Source organism: Cucumis sativus, chromosome 3 (assembly GCF_000004075.3).
Source record: "Cucumis sativus cultivar 9930 chromosome 3, Cucumber_9930_V3, whole genome shotgun sequence".
In the NCBI taxonomy this organism is placed as follows: domain Eukaryota; kingdom Viridiplantae; phylum Streptophyta; class Magnoliopsida; order Cucurbitales; family Cucurbitaceae; genus Cucumis; species Cucumis sativus.
The window spans coordinates 11,730,497-11,751,379 of NC_026657.2; the positions used below are offsets into that span (position 1 = coordinate 11,730,497).

At 35.5% G+C, this 20,883-nt stretch overlaps 2 protein-coding genes across 2 annotated transcripts; one reads left to right on the forward strand and one right to left on the reverse strand.

Annotated features, from left to right (window-relative positions):
- Positions 1-917: 917 nt before the first annotated feature.
- On the forward strand, positions 918-6,324 carry LOC101215780. The gene is made up of 6 exons (XM_011652804.2): positions 918-1,046; positions 1,397-1,417; positions 1,634-1,825; positions 2,416-2,637; positions 3,070-5,184; positions 5,339-6,324. Exons 2-6 carry the CDS (start codon positions 1,399-1,401, stop codon positions 6,004-6,006), a joined length of 3,216 nt encoding a protein of 1,071 aa, XP_011651106.1. The 5' UTR covers positions 918-1,046; positions 1,397-1,398; the 3' UTR covers positions 6,007-6,324.
- A 975-nt stretch (positions 6,325-7,299) lies between these two features.
- LOC101209792 (protein transport protein SEC23) lies at positions 7,300-20,193 on the reverse strand. The gene is made up of 12 exons (XM_011652805.2): positions 19,144-20,193; positions 18,867-19,040; positions 16,483-16,644; positions 15,607-15,749; positions 13,644-13,719; positions 13,371-13,543; positions 13,190-13,271; positions 12,151-12,228; positions 9,674-9,835; positions 9,329-9,592; positions 8,973-9,077; positions 7,300-8,055 (listed from the first exon to the last, which is right to left on the reverse strand). Exons 1-12 carry the CDS (start codon positions 19,903-19,905, stop codon positions 7,909-7,911), a joined length of 2,328 nt encoding a protein of 775 aa, XP_011651107.1. The 5' UTR covers positions 19,906-20,193; the 3' UTR covers positions 7,300-7,908.
- Positions 20,194-20,883: the final 690 nt, after the last annotated feature.

Sequence of the window (20,883 nt, forward strand, 5' to 3'; positions counted from 1 at the left end):
TGTCTATAAATTAATTAATTTAAAGGAATGATATCTTTACTATTTTTCACCGATATTAAGATTAACAAATAATAACATTGATTAATTTTATGCCAACTTTGTTGTCTAAAACGTGTTTACTACTGTATTGGTAAAATCACACAAACTAGTTGTAGTTATCCTATAAACATTTGCATTTGAACTGTTATTAATTTGTTTATAAAAGATTATACGTAAACAAAAGTTATTTAATTTTTAAATATAGCAAATTGAACCAAAAGTATTTTTAAAATATAGTAAAATATAATTGTTTTATCTTTGATAGACTACGATAAATTAAAATAGACTACTTTGTGTCTATTTGTATCACGATAGACATAGATATTAATCTATCATATATTATTACAAATAAATTGTGTAATTATTTTTAAAAAGTTTTTTTTTTGTTATTTAAAATATAGAAAAATATGAGATTGTATCGATATCTATCAATAACATTGATATAAATTTGTTTATGTTTATCATCAATGAAATGGAATATTATTTTATAAATATCCTCAACAAATTTTCTATTCACGAATATTTACAATTCTAAAATTTCATTTGAAATAAGAAAACGAAAAATACAAAAAAAAATCTAAATTATCAATTATGTGGCAATGATATAATATTAAAAAAATAAAAAATAGTAAATTTGATAAAAAGAATTTAGCAAAATTGTATGCTTTTATAAACGATATTAATAAATAATAATCTAAAATTTTATGAATTAATTTGTAAATATTTTAGTTTATGTTTGGTATATTTGAAAATGATGAGGATTTTGAAACTTAGGGAGAAAAGGGAAATTAAGCCAATTTTGTTTGGAGTAAAAAGGTGAATAGATGTGGAAGAATGTGTAGTTGGGAGTGGCGGTAGTTGGAGTTGAGTGTGTGTCGTCGTACGGAGAAAAGAACACGCACACGTACGGCTGTCAAGATCGGCCCCTTCAAGAAGACGATCTCACAAGGGCCTTCAATACCCTCGCCTGCACATAATCATTCCCCCAACAGCAAAGGGTCAGTACGGTAAGCTTTGTAATTGTATGAAAGCAAGAAGGTTTAGCACATGGAGGGCTACAGCGTAAGCCGTTGCTGGCCACTTCACTGTTTTACACTGACCGCAACCCCTTTTTTCTTATAACCCCACCATTGGACTTTTCTTCATTTTACCTTTTTTTTTTCTTCTCTTTTGAATCAAATGAATGAATGAATTTTATGAACTCTCCATTCCCTCTTTTTCTTAAAGAATGATTCTCACTTCCTTCTTTTTCTTTTATCTTTAGTTAACTAACTCCCTGTTGTTACATTTCCATTTTGATCTTTTTTTTTTTTTCCTTTCTTCTTGGCTTGGCTTGGCTTTTCTTTCCCTCTTTCAGAAATGGAGCATCGAGATCAGAGTAAGTACCCTCTTTAGACTTTTGGGTTTTGTTCTGTTTTTGTTTATTTGTGTGGGTTCTTGTTTGTTGGAATTGGTGGTGGTGGAATCTTGGGTTGGTGATTGTTGGGTGTTCTTTTTATTGTGAATTTGGGGATTTGGGTTTTTGTGGGTTTTGGAAGTTGGTTGTTTGTTTGTTGGGTATGTTTGTGTTGAAGGGTTTTGTTGGGTTTTGTAGGGCAAGAGAACCATGGAGTTCATGTTTGCAACAAATGTGGATGGCCCTTCCCAAACCCTCATCCAAGTGCCAAACATAGGCGTGCACATAAGAGAGTTTGTGGAACAATTGAAGGTTTCAAGTTGGTTGAGTCTGAGGCTAATGCCCTTTTGACTGTTGTTTCAGATGATGATGTTGATGACAAAATCTCCAGTGAGAAGTCTATTCTTTATACTGTGTTCTTTATAGGTTTTGCAAAAGTTGGGTTTAAATCTTCTTGTCTTATCTTTCTTCTTCAGTAGTCTTGAACTTTGGATGAAAAGCAATTCTAGTCTTTGCTATTAACTTTTTTTTTAATGAATTATTTAATGGCACCCTGGCATCAGTATATGATTTGTTTATTTACTTGACCATTATGTGTCAACTTGGAGAATTAGTACTTATTAGGTAGGTGTTTTATTTCCAAATGAATTTATGTTCTTGTTAAATGATTGGTGAGTGTTAATGAGAACGGCTCAAATATCTTGGAAATTCTAGGGTAAAAAACAGAATATTTAAAAGCTGAGGGAACAAAGCAAAAGGGATGAAACTTGAAAGTGTAGGGATTAAAGTAGGAAAGTCATGGACCAAAGCTAAAAAGTTATTCGTTGGGTTCTCTTTAAAGTTACATTTATCTCTCTTTCTCTGTCTTTCTTTCTTGCTTTTATCTCTTCTTTCTTTTTCCGTTGGAAAGGACGGGCCTGTGATAATGAAAACTTCTGTGCCTTAAGTTGTTTTTAATTATGTCAGTAAATGCTGCATAGGTCCAAAAGTTTTGGGAGGGAGATGCGGTGACGACAGTGTTGGCATGAAAACAAAATCAAAGGAATCTGAAGATGAAGTGTTTTCAGATGCTGTTGCAGAGTTTTCAGAGAGCGTAGGACCAAAAAAACCCATGGGAGATGCTTTGGATTCAAGCGCGGCCAAGATGGTGGTGGAGGAGGAAATCAGTAGCTCCCAAACTTTGAAAGACAAAGAAGTTCTTGGTAAGTTTACTGTTTGGGACATGTTATTAGCTGTTTGTAGTCAGGTTAGTTTCAAACACAATTTTGATTTCTTGTTAATTGTTTAGATATGTGTTATCTCAATTATGAAAAAAGTTGAACTCGGGTTTCCTGCCAAATATGGTGTATCTTGAACTGGCATTAGCATTGTAGGAATTGAAAATATCAGCTTATGTGGAAGGTTTAAAGTGTGCAATAACAATAATTTGAAAGGAATAATTGAAAAAAGAAAGTTTTGAATGGGTGAAGGGAAACACTAATAGTAGATAAGCTCATCCTTCATGGAGTGCTGTGCTAGTTTCTTATACTGTTATTAGAGCTGATGAGATTGGTTTTGTTTCTTCAACATAATACAATCTATGTTTTTATAATACTTGATATTATTTTCAATCTCTTCAACTGACAACCAAATAGTGGAACGTTCAGTTATTGCAGAAACTACCATCAATCAGTCAGGATGTGAGCAGGAAAAAAAAGTTAATCAAGAATTTGTGAATATTGAGACCGAGTCTAAAACTCCATTGTCAAGTTCTTCAACTGAAAATCAAAAAGATGAAAGTTCAGTTGCTGCAGAAACTGAAATCGATCAGTTAGGAAATGAGCAGGAAACCAAAGTTAATCGAGAACTTGTGGATCTTGAGACATCAAGCACTTCAACGGAAAATCAGAATGTGGAAAATTCAGTTGTTGTAGAAACAGAGCAGGAAAACAAAATTAATCAATTATATGGGAATCTTGAGACCAATTTTAGACATGAGAATTCGATGATTCCATCCATTGATCATATAAATACAACTACTACTACAGGCGACTTGTACCCAAATGATCCCGATACCATAGTAACTGCTCTGGAACAACCTCAATATTCCTTGCTGTCTCCTGATAGAATATGTGATGATGAGGACTTTGACTCATGTAAGAACTCGACAGAAGTTGCAGCAGCATCTGAAAAAATTGATAGTGATGAATCTGGGCCATCACCGAAAATGGAAGAAACTATTGAGATATCTACAGAGCCTTTGGCACATGATGGAACTTTTCAATTAGTGGTAGACAATGACATGTCAATCCATTCTGAAATTCCCCAAAGTGTTCTTTCAGCAGCTAATCCTCAAAGTGTGGTTGTTTCAGATGTTAAACCCATTGACTTGACTCAAGTGACGTATGATACTGGAAAAGAACTAGAGTCTTGTAGTTCTAACAACTTATTAGAGACTGATATAATAAAAGGAGAGAATGACAATGTACATCTACCTTCTGTGTCAAGTGACTTAAACACTTTAGACCATCCTGAGGCTTTGGTTGAAGAATTAGAGAACCATAAGGAAGTTAAATTAACCAGTTGTGTTGTACAGGACCCTCATGGAGGAGTCAGTGGTTTAAAAGACAAATCTAAGGATCCCATTCCCAAAGGGAGTTATTTTAATTTGCAGGCAGAACCATTTGATCAAGTAGCTTCTTTCGACACAAAAATTATGGAAAGTAGGCAAAAACAGGAAGAAGTGGTCAAGAATGTGTCAGTTGATGTGAAAGGTGATTGTTCTAGTCATAGTGGCCAGGAAGCAGCAGAAATTCCCATTCAAGAAACGAATGCAGCTCAGATTAAGAATTTACTGAGTGAAAATGAAGGGCACAGTAAGAGTCAAATCTTAAGTGATGTTGCAATTGGGATTGGTAGTATTCCCTCAGCCTCCCTTTCTTCAGAAGTTGAATCAGTGGCCCCTTCCAAGAATTCTCTTGATAATCTTTCCGACAATGTAACAGAAGTCTTGTTCAGTGAAGTTGAGAGAGGAGAGGTTCTTCTACAGGATGACGAGAACAAGGAAGGAGCATGCGGAAGAGATTTTGAGGACACAGTTCAAATTCATCTTCCGGTTGATGCTCATGAGAGAAAAGATAACTTTGTTAATGAAAAGGATAAATTTGACAATTTGTATATAGCTGGAGTTGAAGACAAGAAAGACCCTCCAGAGGAAAAGTTTTCAATGGGGATTGATGCCACTCCTGAACCTGCCACTACCAACAAGGAGAATCAATGCATTGCTGTTGCTGAAGAGATAGCAGAAGAATCTCCTCGGAAAATTTCTCTGATTGAAAGCATTGGTTCAAGAAAATTTGACACTAGTTTAGTTTCAGATACTCAGGAAAGTGTAAAGGAAAATGATTGTAGTAGTTTTGTTCATGTGGTATGCCCTACTGAAGTAAATGCTGACTATGGGCAGTATCATATTGGAGACTCCAACTCAGTTCAAGATTCTTCTGTCGTCCATGCCATTGCCAACAGAGAGGGAAATCTGGTTTCTGTCAGTAATGAAACTGTCGCTGGTAAATCGGACACTTTTCAGGATGGAAGTGTGACACAGCTTGCTGGAGATGGAGTTGCTTCTGAAACTTGGAAAGATGACGGTGCAAAAACTGACGCACCAAAAACTGACGTGAAACCACAGCTTACATCGTCCCTTCTTGATGCTTCAGTTGATGCAATTAGTCAAACTGACAGTCTTGAAGGCAACTGGGGGTCTGTGTCAGGTACTCATATACTTTGTATAAACTGCCCTTGAGATTTTCATTGATAAGATGTTTTTCCAATTGGTGTTTAGCTGTATTTATGATAACTGATATATTTTTATAACAGAAACTTTCTTAATATTTATTAATATGTTTTCTTGATCGAGAGGGACAGTGCTCTCAACTCAGTCAGATTTACTAGCTGTTGTTGATGGCGAAGTAACACCGCAAGCCCGGGCCGGAGCAGAGGAAACCGATTTGAGGAAGGCGAATGCTGCACCGGAGAGACAACATTCCGACAGATCTGATTTGTTTGAGCCTCCATCTTTTATGACACTGGTTGAACCAAATGGTGGTGGAATTCCAAATTCAGCCACTACCGAAATCCAGACTGCACGAAACCGAGAGCAGCCAAATCCTACATCCCTACAAGCTGGCTGGTTTCCATCTTATACTCATGTTGCAAATGACTCGCCTGGAAGAAAGAAGAATGAAGCAATCATCGCCAAGGTGACAAACTGGAGTGCGGGAAAGCCACACACTGCTCTCAAGAACCTTTTGGATGATGCTGCACTCGAAAACAAGCAGAAATCATCACCAACCCAAAAAGATAATCTGGCTTCCATGATTCAGAAAGATGAAAAACCAATGAAAAAGGTCGACTCTATTCCGAAAAAGGTCGACTCCATTGCACTGCCGAATTCTCCTACCTCACAGTTGGTAAACAGGGAGTTTGCAAATGAGTGGAACTCTCCTGCAAGATATCCATCAGACATCAGGAGAGAGAGGAGAAAAGGTAGGCCATATTGGGCGCAATTTGTATGCTGTTCTTCAGTGCATTAGTAGGGTTAGATTGTTGAATGTTGAGATGAATGTTATTTAGCTGTATGATCTACTTCTATAGATTACTCATATATTACTGCTAAATTTTCAGGATGCTTTGTTTTTTGTGGCAATTGTTGGCTTCTTTTGTCAAATTCATACTTTATTTTTTTTTCTCTATGTTTGATTTACATTTGGACATTCCTATAGTTATGTTGTGATAAATGGCTTTGATAGTGAGCCTAATTCTTTAGAAGTTTAAACTGTAAGGTCTTTCTGGAATACCAGAATGTATCTTGATCATTGAATAACTTCATAAAACATATCTACTTCACATCACATCTTCTTTTGTTGTTAGATTTGAATGCATTCAAAGAAAAGCTTGAAATATTACAAAATGAATTGTTGCCTAACTCTTATACGACTTATCTACCATTAGGATGGAGATCATCAATGGTGGTAACCCTTCCATTCTTCCAAGCTGATAACATGTATCGAGCTCCTAAAGTAAAGTGACTCCTCACACGAGGAAGCCTTATTTGAAATTCTAAATTAAAAATGTAAAACCTATATACTAATTATTTTTTAATCAAACAAAGAAAACAATTTATACTTTTATAAGAATATTTGTATCAACATAATTTCAAAAGACTTCATTAAGTAGATCGAAGCGATTTTTCATTTTTAACTTTTCTCTACTTGTTCGAGTTTTTCTCAAATACTATTGAAAATTGAGGAGGATTGTACCAATACTTAGACGACTTGGAGCCAATTTTTAGAAGAAAAAAAATACCCCAACAAATTATTGTATTTATTTTCAAGTATTTTCTTCTTTTTCAATAAATAGAAAATAGAACCACAGCTAAGCTATCAGTTAAAAATATGTTTCAAAACCATTTGTTCTTTGAGACCTTCCACTAAAAGTGAAGGTTTGGCATGAAAACAAATTTATTTTTTTTATAGAAATAAATATCAAGGCATTTTGGTGTAAATTTGTTTTTAGATGGTTATCATGTATTTAAGAAGTTCAAAGAAGAATGGTTTTTTTTTCTAGATAGACTAAAATATTTACAAATATAGGATAAAAATCTATTAATTGATGTATGAAATTTTAAAGAAAAGCTTGAAGCCCTGATTACAAACAAACTAGTGAATGAACATAATCAAATATCCCTTCATCCAAACCACAAAATACCTAAAATAACAAGATCATTAGATCTGTTGAATGGGTGGTAAAAATATTTCACAAAAAAATTGGAAAGTAAAAGGGGGATGGGAGAGAATAGGTTTAAAACCATTCATAACAAGAGTGGAGAAATAGAAAGTTCATAGCCCCTATAAATTGAATTGAATAATCAACAAATTTGAGTCTTTTAAATAAAAATTGCAAATTTCAAGACTTGACTTTGAAAACACAAACACGAATTTGACTAAGCTCCCTTCCTTATAATTTACTTGGAGAATCATCAAAAATACTTGTGGTCTAATAACCTCAATACAAAATAACAAATTGAAGAACCAAAACTCCTAACAGAATTGACTTTCACAAATGTCTAAGCTGTTGAAGGATTCCTCTAAATTACATTCCCAATAAGCCACTCCTCCTTTTTGCCCCTTCCCTCATCAATCATATTAACTAACTTGAAGCTCAAACGACCTTTGTGACTCTTTATTAAGCAGCAATGTTGACCCAGAATGTGTCCCCCCCCCCAAAAAAAAAAAGAATTTTTTTCATCAGTGTTCTCAATATATTCTTCAAATGAGAGAATGTGGGAAATATTGGCTTCTCAACTTGGAAAATGATGGAAATACCAGAAAAGAAGTCAATAACACACCAGACCAGATATACATAACCTTCAGTGAATTTTCCCACAGCAAGAACGATCAGATTTTCCCTATAAGCCTCAAGATAGCCATCTATTCTCAAGATTGCACAGCCAACCTCTGGAGATGCTCAAAGAATACTTGAAGACTAACGTCGTCTGTAAATATGATATCTGATCCGGCTGCTATTTCTTGAGCATTGTTGTATGTTGCTGATGGATTCAACTTTGCCAATAAGAATCTAGCCTGCTCAGAAAATCGAGGTAATAAAATAAAGATGTGAACATTTAGCTTCACATGGATGATAGGTAAGGATATCATTCATTCATATTCACAATCATATGCATTTATCAAATAAAAAACAAACATCTACCAGCAATTCTTTAAGAACAGATGAAAAATCCATTGCACCCAAACCCATGAATTTCTTTCGTTATGTTTCACATGTCACAAGTATCTATAGCTATAGCCAGTTTATATAATTAAAAAAATCATAAAAGAAACTATCACTTCATAAGTTTTGGTTAATGTTGTTTTTTTAAATACAGAAAAATGGGTCAAACTGTTTACAAATTATAGTATAATTTTCTGCATCCCGATAGAAGTCTATTGTTGATAGATGCTGATAAAAGCCTATTAGTATCTATCATTGATAGAAATAGATAGAAGTCTATTATTGATAGATGCTGATAGAAGAATAGAAACCAATAGGAGTCTATCAGTGTTTTTTTTTTTTCTATTTCTGTAAAAAGTTTGGCATTTTTTCTATCTATGAAAACATCTCCATAAAAAAGAGAGAGATGGTAAAACTAAACAAGTTTATTGTAAAAAATTAAAATAAAATAAAATAACAGCAATCAAACAAAAAAAACTGAAAAGGCCTTGGACTTTCCTTTACAAAACTTCAAAGCATATTTATGTAAGAACTGTAGAAAAATATTCGAGCTACGCATAGTCATGTTGTAAGTGCATTTTAAGATAGGACTGCATAGGGTATTAAAAAGAGACAACATACAACCAGATGAGTCATACTACTAGCAAACTGGACTAGAATCCTATACATCACAAGCACAATAATTTTTATAGCATTCAAGTTTTCTTGTGTAGCAATATTTGCTGTGCATATAGGCCAAAGCTGCAGATTAAGAGAGAAAAAAACTAACCTGGGAACCATGCTGATCGCAGACAACCAAACGAGGCACTGGAAAACGCTCATGAATAATAATTTGGGCATCATCATGAGGAGCACTCAATAACTGTGCAAATGCCTGTGGAAAAATAGTTAGATTGATTAAATGGAAGACGTGCTTGATTTTCTCATTATAAACTAACAAATGGCAGAAGTTGAGGAAACACATTCCTCATTTTTAAATTTATTGACTTACAAAAAACGTTAGCAAGTAATAAGCCATAAATGGCGGAAGTTCCTAAAATGGCTAATTATAAAACTGAGCTTCATTAAAAAAATTAATTCGTTAAATTTCAACTTTCAACAGTAGGAATTCAAGCAAGCACAAACTTGGTGTTCTGGTTGATTTTGGTATCCCATATTACGCCACTGTGCTATTGTCATTCCATGAAATATGACAACACTGAAATAAGAATCTAGAAGGAGAATGCGATCAGCTGCAATGGAAGCAACATCTAACAATGCCGGTGCAGGGAGTGAATTGAATGAGTACGATATTAGTGATGGCTGAATCATCACTGCAGCATTTGTGATGTTTTCCCTATTTAACAACATCCTAAAATATGCAGTTTCATCTGGACTGTTGTTAAAAACCTGCAAATAGGATTGATCACAAGGATGTAAATCATATTGACATGACTAACTTCAAGCACGAGTTCCTATAGATGTAAATACCTGTACAAATTGTGAACGCCTCAAATTAAACATGAACTGAGGATACAAAGAAAAGCAAGGATTTAAAGTGAAGGAAGATGGATCATCTTTCCGGTAATCACCAAACTTAGAACAGAGGCGAATCAAGGATCGGTCCAACCACCGAATGGCATCGAACCCCTCCTGATAAAAGTAAAATTTAACATTAGTAAACTTGCAAAATTTGAAGATACAAGTAGAACAAATGACCATTGAATCAGCAAGCAACAAAACCTAGTTAGCTGGATGCAATTTCATCCACATCTTGAAGAACTTATAGACGAGTGCTATCAGAAGAGACATTTGAACACTTGAAATTTAGAAGATACTAAAAATTGACAGTTATTAAGCTATAATACATGAAATTATTTGAATTCGACTATGTGAGAGAACAAAAGAATACATGGGCACACATAAACACCAAGCCCACAGAAACCCCATTAAAGAAAAGGGGACCAAATAAGTAAGATGCGGCCTTAAGAGTAATTACAAAAAATCTTCGAAGTCAAAGCCCAAAGAGAAGCATGTAATGTCACCAAAGAGCAAGCCTCGCGGGTCTCTCTCTATACCCTTAAACAAACTATTGTTTCTCTCACACCAAAGATCCCACAACAAAGTACACATCCAGAACTCCATAAATTTGACTATCATGCTATGATATTAATCTAGCAAGACTCTGTATTTCTTTCAATTTCTTGTTTATGACCCGACCTCATCCTCTTAACTAAACAATTTGCTTATTAATATGAAGTTCCTGCTTATATAAAAAATAATAAGATTATAAATAAATAACAAACAAAAAAAGAAAATTAATATCCTAGGCGGATGTAACAAAACTTGCAGTGTCGTTTTGCAAATGATAGTAATTCCTGACAACGGTTGGTCTGCTTCTCTTGTAACATAATATTATATCTTCCGTATCTTTCTAAAGGAAAGAAATTTCATTAACAAAAAACAGATGTAAGTTTACAAAAGATATTATTCAGTTTTGAGTTAACATTAATAACTAAAGGATGTCTTGAGCAAGTTCCAGAGAGGCTAGCGTACAGAAGAAATATTTTCCCAAAGGTTTTACGGCTCCTTGAATTCTTCTTTATATTATTTTTCCATTTTCCTGTGACCAAACCTCTAAGTCTCAAATACCGTTGCTGGGTTTTATTTTCTTTCTTTTTTTATAGGAAACCAAGCTTTATTCAGAAAAGTGAAAGTATACAATGCATACGAAAAAAAATAAAAAATAAAAAAAGGGTACAACCCCAGTCCCCAGCTACAGAAATGGACTCCTATCCAAAAGAATAACAAAACCATATTTAAAAAATAATAGTGTAGCTAACACCAACAAAGAGACATTAAACTTAGCCATCTCCCAAAACCTTCTTGCCCAACCCATCTTCTTAACCTTTCCAAAAATTCATTGCTTTTTCCTCGTTATTTAATGAATCAAAGTGACCAAGGGCTGAATATCAGTGGATCATGGCCACAAGGCCATTTCTAAAACTTCAATAGTTCCTCCAGAGCAAAATACTCCACAAAATAGCAAAGAAATTGGTGGCCTTAAGTTGGGTCACTCCAGCTGTCCTTTTAAAATGGCCAACAAAGTGAAGTGTTCAAGCCCTCTATGTAACTAAGGTGTCTAGCATAGCCCAACGAATGCTGAAAAGGTCTAGAAGCGTGGGAGAACTATCTTGGAAAGGAACAAGAAAATAATAAATTTTAGCAAAGCAACTAGGGAAAGGGTGTTTTGAGAATAATCATTTCTAAATATTGCACTTAATCACCCCTGATAATAGGCGCAGAATTCCAAGATAAAGATTTTGCTTCTTGGTTTGATGGATTGGAGTCCTTTTCAATATTTTGTCCTTAGGCTCCCTCCTTTCCTCTAGTGTTTGTTTTTTTCTAAAAAAAGTTCATTTCCTTACCAAAGAAAATAATAAATAAATTTGCACTCAAACATCCAAGAAGAGTAGTCCATAGGAAAACTTTCACCTTCAAAACAAATACCTAGTCGTCTTTCTAGGAGAGGATGGCAGTAGCAACTTTCTTAAAAAGGAATTAGCAAGTAAAAGTCCACGGGACTGAGTTTGTCCTTATAATTTATTTCACTGAAGTATCGGATGTCCCCGAAGGAACATTTATTTCACTGAAGTAAATAATCCTCTCACACACGAGCGCCACAAAAAGAAAACACAATTTCATGGGCGGAGACAAATTTTCAGTTCCTCCCATTCATAACTAGCACCTGAATCCATGCAAGGATCACAAGTTCTGAAATGACAAATGCAAACTTCTCAAGTTCAATACCCCTTATACTCCACAGTTAAATTCACTATCATTTTCTTTGGAATAGGCTAGACATAGATTTAACAAATTAAGTAGGCTGGGGTGGCTCTCGGCAAGGAGAAAAAAGATTGTTTCATGAAGGTTCAACTAAATAAATGAAATATAGAATTTGAAAATACCTCCATCTCCATTTTCAATGAAGTTAATCTTGCCACAACAACTGCAGCAGCCTCTTGATCAAACCCTTGCACCAATTCCTGAAATCAATGCCTCAAATATTTAGCTTTCGACCCAACATCGAGATAAAGAAAGAGAACCAAACAGAGAATTCATCTGTTTGTATTGGCTTCTCATTGTTCATGGAGAGACAGAAAGAGACAAATACAGAGAGTTTAAGTGTGTGTGTGTGCGCGCGCATAAAGCACTAGATAGGTTAGCAATTACACATTATAAACAAGGGCACATCTAACCATTATACAACCACTCCTGAATATTCTTTTTGGACCCACATTGACTGATGAGCATTTTCCATGAGCAAAATGCCACTTAATTGAATGTTATAAGTAAAACCACACCAACCATGATGCCTCTACTCTTAAAAAGGACGATGAAAAAAATCATTTCCACTTCTATTTATCAACGAACTAATGGAATTAGTGCAGTCAGTATATAATAATAAGGCCTTAGGGTTTAAGATATAAAAGAGTAGCATTCTAAAAGTCCACCTATTACCTAACCTAACCAGACCTGACTATGCATAAATTACAAAATACAAACTTCATTACTTATCTTCAGAGCAAAATGTCGTTAAACCCAATCTTTCGATTACAAAGCCAAAATTGAAAATGAAATAGATAATCCTGTTCCCACAAGTAATTCCCACAAACTAATTTTTCCTAGTAACTTGGGTTGAGGTTTCTTCAGACATGTACACAATGGAACTCCCTCATGAAGTTTATCATGACAAGCAGAAAGGTAAGAAGTGAGATCCAAACTTCAAATATGAGAATGAAAAGCACTCTCTCACCTCTGTTTCTTGCAAGAAAACTGTCAAAATTAAATACAGTAATAAACATTAACTATTCTTTGGTTAACTTTTCTCCGATGAAATTTTAGTTGATTATCCCATTGTAGATACTAGCTCTCAGAATTGTAGAAATACTGAAATAGAGTAACATTTATGAGCAGAAAATTTTCGAACAGTGTAAAATAAGAAACCTCCGAGCTAACAGCTGTGTCAATCCATCTTCTAGTGACAGTGGTAACCCGAAGCATTGACTGACCTTCAGGATCTTGATAACTGCAATCATAATAATAAATAGGTGCAACTATTTTACACAATGCAATGACATAAGTAGCAATACCAGATAATAGTAAATCATCACAATTGATAGCTTACCTAGTAAGAAACTGCAAATACAACTGTGGATTTGCAGTTCCTGGAGCGCTTGACCTATCACTTGATGAAAGATCAAAAAACACTGTCAAACAAGTGCTTTTGTCAAGGCCACACATTTTCCACATAGTAGTATTGCCCTCCCCAATAACAGTGTCAGCAACAGCAGGACCTTTCTGAATTTATGCACAACAAGCAATCATTCCAGGCAGCGATCAAGCAGATGGAAAATTTAATATCAAGAAGCAAAAGCCAAAAACGCATAAAGAATACAACCTTCTCCAAAGATGTGCAAGGTCCAATTATGCCCTGAATCTTGATGTCCTTTGAACAATTGATCTCAAGGGTGCCACTGAAATGTAAAGGTAGGTATCACGTGACATGAAATGATATCCTCCAGGCTAATGGAGGCGGAAAAAATATAGTACAAGAATTAGATACATGTTTCCAAACGTTAATTATACTTGTCCAAAGTAGATCCAGCAGATGTAGACACACCAGAAGCAACAGCCAGACAAACAATTCATACAACTAAATTTCTTTTTTATATTCTCCCATCTCATCAATATCCATCATTCCTCCACTGCTCTTGCAAGAATGTACTCTTCAGTCTTTTGTTATGAAAAATCGGACTTTCATAAAGACAAAATTAAAGGATACATGGGTATACAAAAAAAGAGAAGCCCACAAAAAAGGGAGTCAACTACAAGACATCTAGTCAAGTAAAATGAGGCCTAACAAATAATTACAAAAAGGCATGAAAACCAAGGCCCAAGGAGAAATATAAAATCTAACAAGGGACCAAACATGGCAGGAGGAACTCTCACTCCCCATAAAAATTTTATCATTTCCCTCGCCCCACAGACCCCAATGCACAAACCCTAGCTTGCCACATGTCTTTCTCACTAGCTGGTAAGGAAAAGTTCCTCAATCAATTCCATTCAACCTATAGGAAGCTAAGGCCAAACACCTCAAAGAAACCACACCAAAAATCCCAAGCAAAGTCACAAACCCCAGAGGATATCAGTCACCTCCTTACAAGAAATACAACAATGCGGCCTAAACAGAAAGGACTCTCGAGCTAAGTTTTGATGGTGTTAAATTTTTCATACAAAACCTACCGCAAAAAGAACTTGAGCTTCTTTGAAATTTCACCTTCCACGTAGAGGAATAAATAGACTCACTAGCTTTTTTACCCCCCCGTCTAAACCAAAACTCACCAAGCAAAGATGAAAGAGCCAAGACATCTACTGTTTCCTTATAAGTCAACAGGTAGAGACTTCACCTGGGAGAGGATAGACACAACCAAATGATTTCTAAGAAAGGATAACGGGAATATACAAGTGAACATAGAGTAGGGAGATCTATCTCCCAAGCACTTATCCTCCCATAAATCAGTATTTATATCATCCCCCACCCCATTATGAATAAACTGGGAAACCAAAGGAAACTCAGTCGAGATGACTTCCCCTGGGTTTTTTGAAGTGCCTTTGATCCCATTGGTCCACTCACCTTACACGAGTACATATTATTTTCATTGTCATACAAATTTAGATCATACCAAATAATTTGTGCAATAGCCCACTTTGAATAGACAATATAATTTATGGGTTTTATACATTTATCTGACTGGGTTAGTATTAACTCAATGTTCCTTTCTTTTCTTCTTGCTCATCCATATTTATCCCAAGATTCTAAAATTATATCCAAAGATCCAACTTACAAGTCAAAGAAAGCAAGAGCTACAGCTACAAGAGCTAGACTACTAAAAAATAAACATGAGGATTGCAAATCTTCATCCAATTTAAAAGAAAGAAAGTGCAATGGCACATTTTGGGATGTTGAAATATGAAATTAGAATGACAATAACACGCAATATAAGTCAACCATAAAAACCCATAATTGAACTTTTTTTTCAATACTTCCTTTCAGCTCTTAATTTTTTTTCTTTTCTTTTTTTATAATTAACCATTGCTCTTGTTATTAAAAGTAAGTGTGCATGAGTGGTGGATGGATTGTTCCTAAGAACAAAAATGTTAGGTTTGTGCCTTGCCTCTTTCAGCATTACCAACAGGTTGAATCAAGGTCGTTGGCAATGATAAAAACATGGGCTATGTGGAATGGAACAAGGCATAAATCTAACATTTACGACCTAAAATAACATGCAAAAACTAAAACATGGGCTATGTCAATGTGGAATGGAAGAAACCCCACAATATATTTATAATTATGCACTCACTTAAAGCAAAGACCAAGAGAGTGCTCTCCTTCCTCAAACACACGCTTGAAAGAGTCCTTAAATACAGAATGTCCGAAACTTTCTGCTAGAACAACAAGGCCACCAGTTTTTTCTACTGCCACTTTCATTTCCGCAACACCAACCTATATGTTTAAAAATTCCAATGAATGAAGCATGATCATTGGCAGCTACCAAAAGTTAACATAAATGTAATAACATTACAACAAAGTGAGTATCATATAAACTTAGCCCAGCATATTGAAATCTTGTTTATGTAAATCTCTATTCAAATCGAATAATTGTTATGCTACACCAGCTTTACTTTATACCATTAAAAAAGAACTGAATCCTGATGTTCAAATCTTATATGGATTGATTCTATTTAGCTTCAAGTACTTTTGCCTTATGGAACAGTAGACACAAATACTTCGTAAGATGAACTTGGGTAAACAAAATAAGAAACTAATGAACTCATCAGCAATCAGAGTTCAATATTCGAACGTACAGGATATCAATGTGTTGGAAGTTTTGAGCAAATAAACAGAATATCAAACTTCCTTAACTTAAGCCTCCTTGCCTGGATCATTGTAACTTAAAGATGCTAATTTAACATGCAAATCATGACAACTACGAAAACCTTTTTTTTATAATTTAATGAAAAGCCAACTTTCATTGAGAAAAAAATACTAGAGCCAACTCAACCTAAATCTACAGCTCTAGGTAAGAAACAAGTTAGGAGTATAATTCTCATGTTTTTTAATACAAAAATTTTCTCAATAGAATTATAAGAAACCAACCTAATGTTACTTTTGTTGCAAATTGCTGAATTTGTATTAAGAGAAGACAGATTCCATTTGAGGTATATTATAAACCAACCTGATCAAGTGCTGATGCAAAAAGATCCAAGACATGGCCTTGGCCAACCAGTTGTTTTGCAAGATTTTCATAGAATTTTACTGCTTTTTTAAAGTAAGGAGCTGCATCCTTATCAAGGTCTTTATGAGAACGCACTGGATCTGATAGATCTTTAGACACGATCTGTAAATACTCAATCCAATAAACCAAACATCAGCAATTATAAGTATGAAAGGAATAAGAACAATATTGACCATATTTCAGTTTTCAATCCTAACTACACAATTGTGCCAGTGAATATTGCATCTAGAACAAAGTCCGTGGGAAAGAGAGTAGTTCCCTTCCCACTCACGTAATAAGATGCAATCATATCTTTTGAATACTTGGGTTGCAGGTACACCACAATTGATTATAGAAGCAATCAGGGTAAAGTGATATAATAAATTATGACAACACAAGTAATTACGTTTACCAGTGTAAAATACGTCAAATATTGTTACAAAATTTTACTGCAGTGATCTAACTATATGGCCAAATCCTAGAGAAAGTGACCACGTATTACCAACACCAAGAAAGAAAAGGGAGGGGAAAGAGAAAGAAGAAGAAGAAACCAAGTTGGACGTTAAAGAAGAAAAAGAAAAACTGTATCATAGTCAAATTAGCTGATGCTAACCTACTTAAGAATGAATGAGAAAATATCTAAAAAGAGGAAATAAAAACAAAAGATAAAATAAATGCAGTGATGATATCTGGCACTTCTGGTGCAGTTTCTAAAAGCTCACACCTAAATCCACACCTTCTGTAAGCAACTTTGTTGAGTTATGCAAAAGAGGCTTTCAATTGCATTGTTGTAGTCAATGCACGTGACCACAATTTTTACAATGCCAAAATGAAGTGTATGCAACATCTGATCCAACTTCCAAACTTCCTCATATATTTTGTTACACTACATAAATGGCCTTGCATATATTTTGTTACACTACATAAATGTATTGATACACCTGTTTCTTATCTCAAAAAAAAAAAAAGTACAATACATGCTGACCAAAGCAAAATGAAGGAATGGTTCCAATAGAGAGAGAAAATAACCAACATCCCATGGACTAGGATACAATTATCAAACAATTGATTCCACAAACAGTCCCACATGATGCTAGAAAACCAGTGAGAGAAAAACGTGACAAGATAAGGATCTTCACTTGAATTTTTATGAAAACAACACCTTTCATTGAGAAAAAAATGAAAGAATACAAGCGCATACAAAGAAAAAACAGCCCAACAAAGCAACCTCATTAAAAGAAAGGGAACCTAAGTAAAATGTTTCATTCCCTCTCCCTACCCCCAGAATACACTGTCGTTCCTCTCACCACAAATGTCCACAAAACCAGGCACACCCCGGCAAGCCATAAAAAAAACCCTTAGGCCTTATCTCTAAAGGGCCAATGGAGGAGGAACTCCTCAATCGTCGCTCTGACACACCGCATCCCAACAAAGCTAATACCGAACTCTTAAATGAAAGAGCTCCCCACAACACGAGCATACTGGCAATCCCAAAAGAGATGATCAAGATCTTCCGACAAAGCAAGCAACAAAAAGGCCCAAAAAGTGAAGTTCTCCTCCTAACAAGCCTATCAATGATGTTAACCTGACCAAGCAAGACTTGCTAAATAAATAACCTAATTTTCTTAGGAACCTTAATCCAATAGACCACATCAAAAACCGACCCCATAGGGGGGCAGGATCCAACAACAGATTAAACAAAGCTTTACAAGTAAAACCCCAACTAGGATTAGGGTTCCAAACACGAACATCCTTCTCCCCTCCCTAAAACAACACCCCTCAAGCAACCAAAGAAGAGAGGCCACCTCCATCCTTTCCCTATTGCTCAAATTACTACAGAACCCACAAGAAAAAGACACCAAGTTGTCAGGCCCAACCAGAATATCCGAGATCATACAACTTTTGGAAGAGTATAAATGATACAGGTGCGGGAAATACTGAACAAAGGGTATTCTCCCCCACCCACTTGATTTGGTACTAAAAATATTGGCCAAAAACGGCCTATACGTTATTCTGTAATCTGTAGTAATACATTGGAATAACCAATGCAGATAAGAAGTTTGTGGAAGAAAACACACGTCAACAACGTAAAATGACCAAAATGACACAGAATGCTATCAAAGGAAATGGCAAGTTCAAAATCAAGTGCAATGAAAAGTTAGTAAACAAACCAAAATGATCAGCCACAACGTAATTCTAAACCTCTGTACAATCTTCTAACAACCAAAAAGATCGAGTAACTTACAAAAATTATTCTTAGCATAAATCTGATCTAGCACAAATCATAATTTATAATTCAGAACAAAAGCGAGGAAAATAAATTTTCTTCTATTTTTTTTAGTTACCGTGCCAGGCCCTTCTGTGCATGGTCCACCAACCAAAGCAATAATTCGAGCACCAGTTCCAGGCAAACAAGCTCCAAGCAAACTTGCTGCAACACTTAATGCCACTCCAGTGCACCGAGATGCCCGATTACCAGGAGAAACAGGCCATTGATCCGTTTGAAGTTCATCCAACAACTGGAATTCATAACAAATATAACCGAGTTCAAGAATTGCTCTACCCAATGTGATATTTAACAACCAAAAAATGAACAGAAACGAAACACCAAATGAAACCTACCGAATTGAGAGTATATTCGCATTCAGAAGCAGGCAACAAAAAACGTGTAACACCCGAATTGGGGAATCCATTCTGGACCCCTTTTTGATAAGCTCCAGCAACTCTCCGCGCTCCAACCGCAAGACCCAATTGCTCCAAAACCTGATCCTTAGAAACCTCCTTCGTACCCCGAAACACATACACCTTAGACATATCAGAGAATCCCAATTCATGAACCTGAACCTGAGTCCCAAACGAAACAAATCCAACAAGCGCATTATCAGGCAACAATCCGACCGCCCTCTTAAGCTCCGATTTCACAAATCCCAATTCTTCCTCGATCATGCAAGTATCAAGCAGAAAAAGGAAAACCGGGGAGGGATTCGCCTGTTGGGCTGAATCCAGAGCAGGATTAGGATGAGTGGATTGAGGAGGAGCATATTGAACAGTGGTATACTGAGGATAAAGCTCGCCAGGCAGATGGGTCTCAGAGATCATGGCATAATGAGGAGGAAAATGACATCGCTGATAACAGAAAGGGCAGATCCAAATCTTAGCGGTGAAGTCGACACGAGAAAACGGGTTAAGAACGGCGGAGCAAGACTTGCAACGGAGAGGCGCATATGGAAGAGTAGGGATCTCAGGGTGATGACGGATCGGAGCGATCGACGCAGCGAGTGGAACAACGCACTTGCTGGCTTCAACCTTTGTACGTGGCCAAACATTCCATGACATACGAACTCCGTCGATTCCTTCGGGATCTGCGTTCGCCATTTCTGACATTGTGAATTGAGGAACAGAATAGGAAAATTGATGATTTTTTGGAATAGGAAGTGGGGTTTTCCCGCTAGTGGAGAAATTGGGTATTGGAAAGTGGGATTGGAAAGAGAGAAAAACGAGAGAAAGAAGGTAATTGAGGCGACCCCCTGAGAAATTGCAGAGAAGGGGTCACCGCAGGTTGAAGAAGAAGAAGAGAAAAATGGAAATTGGAAATTGGAGAAGAGGGGTTGAGATTGAGAGAGATTTGGTGGGCAAAGTCACCTTTGGTCTAACTTTGTGAAATGCGCCAAATAAGCTTAAACGCAAGCATTTATTAGAAACTTCCTTTTTATTTCTTTCTGCACATTTGTGACTACAATTTTCCCTAACCTACCACTTTTGCAAACATAGCCCTCTTCTTTCCCCGTTCCATAAAACATCAATTATCATTATATAACTAATCATCTTCCATTATGTTATTTTTAACTTTTTATAAGTACTTAATATTACCTTTAAGTACGTTAATACATGTTTAAAAAGATGGAATGAATTGGATTTGTAGTAGGTTTTAATTTCAATCACATGTATGAATTGAATTTGTAATAATAATTTCACTTTTCTATAGTTTTTAACTCGACCTTGTTTTCCACTGTTTTGATGTCTCATGATCTCCTTTTCGTTCCACTTTTGGTTCTATACCGACACCCTTTAAATTTAGTATAGTACTAGTTACATTCTAGCCTCCCAACATGTTCAACAACTTGAAAGTTTTAGTAAAATTTATTTATAGATTATGAAAAGAATATTAAAACTTATTGAAATAATCAACATATGTATATGTATGTCATAAGAAGTCCTTACTAATTTGTGTATATAAAATTGTTGACTTTTTTTTGTTGTGAATAGAAAAATAAATGAGATTTTAACCTAATACTCAATAGGGATATAGATTTGCATTCTACATTAAGTTCAAAACCTTAAGGTGTCGTGACTATTGATATA

Excerpts from the sequence above, each read along its gene's own strand:
- LOC101215780 (XM_011652804.2), top strand. Across the intron at positions 1,826-2,415 it reads TGTTGATGACAAAATCTCCA|GTCCAAAAGTTTTGGGAGGG; the intron begins GTGAGAAGTCTA and ends AATGCTGCATAG. Across the intron at positions 5,185-5,338 it reads CAACTGGGGGTCTGTGTCAG|TGCTCTCAACTCAGTCAGAT; the intron begins GTACTCATATAC and ends CGAGAGGGACAG.
- LOC101209792 (XM_011652805.2), bottom strand. The coding sequence starts at position 19,905 with ATGTCAGAAATGGCGAACGCAGATCCCGAAGGAATCGACGGAGTTCGT. Across the intron at positions 13,720-15,606 it reads TCTCTTGGTCTTTGCTTTAA|TGGCACCCTTGAGATCAATT; the intron begins GTGAGTGCATAA and ends TTTACATTTCAG. Across the intron at positions 13,272-13,370 it reads TATTTGCAGTTTCTTACTAG|TTATCAAGATCCTGAAGGTC; the intron begins GTAAGCTATCAA and ends TTATGATTGCAG.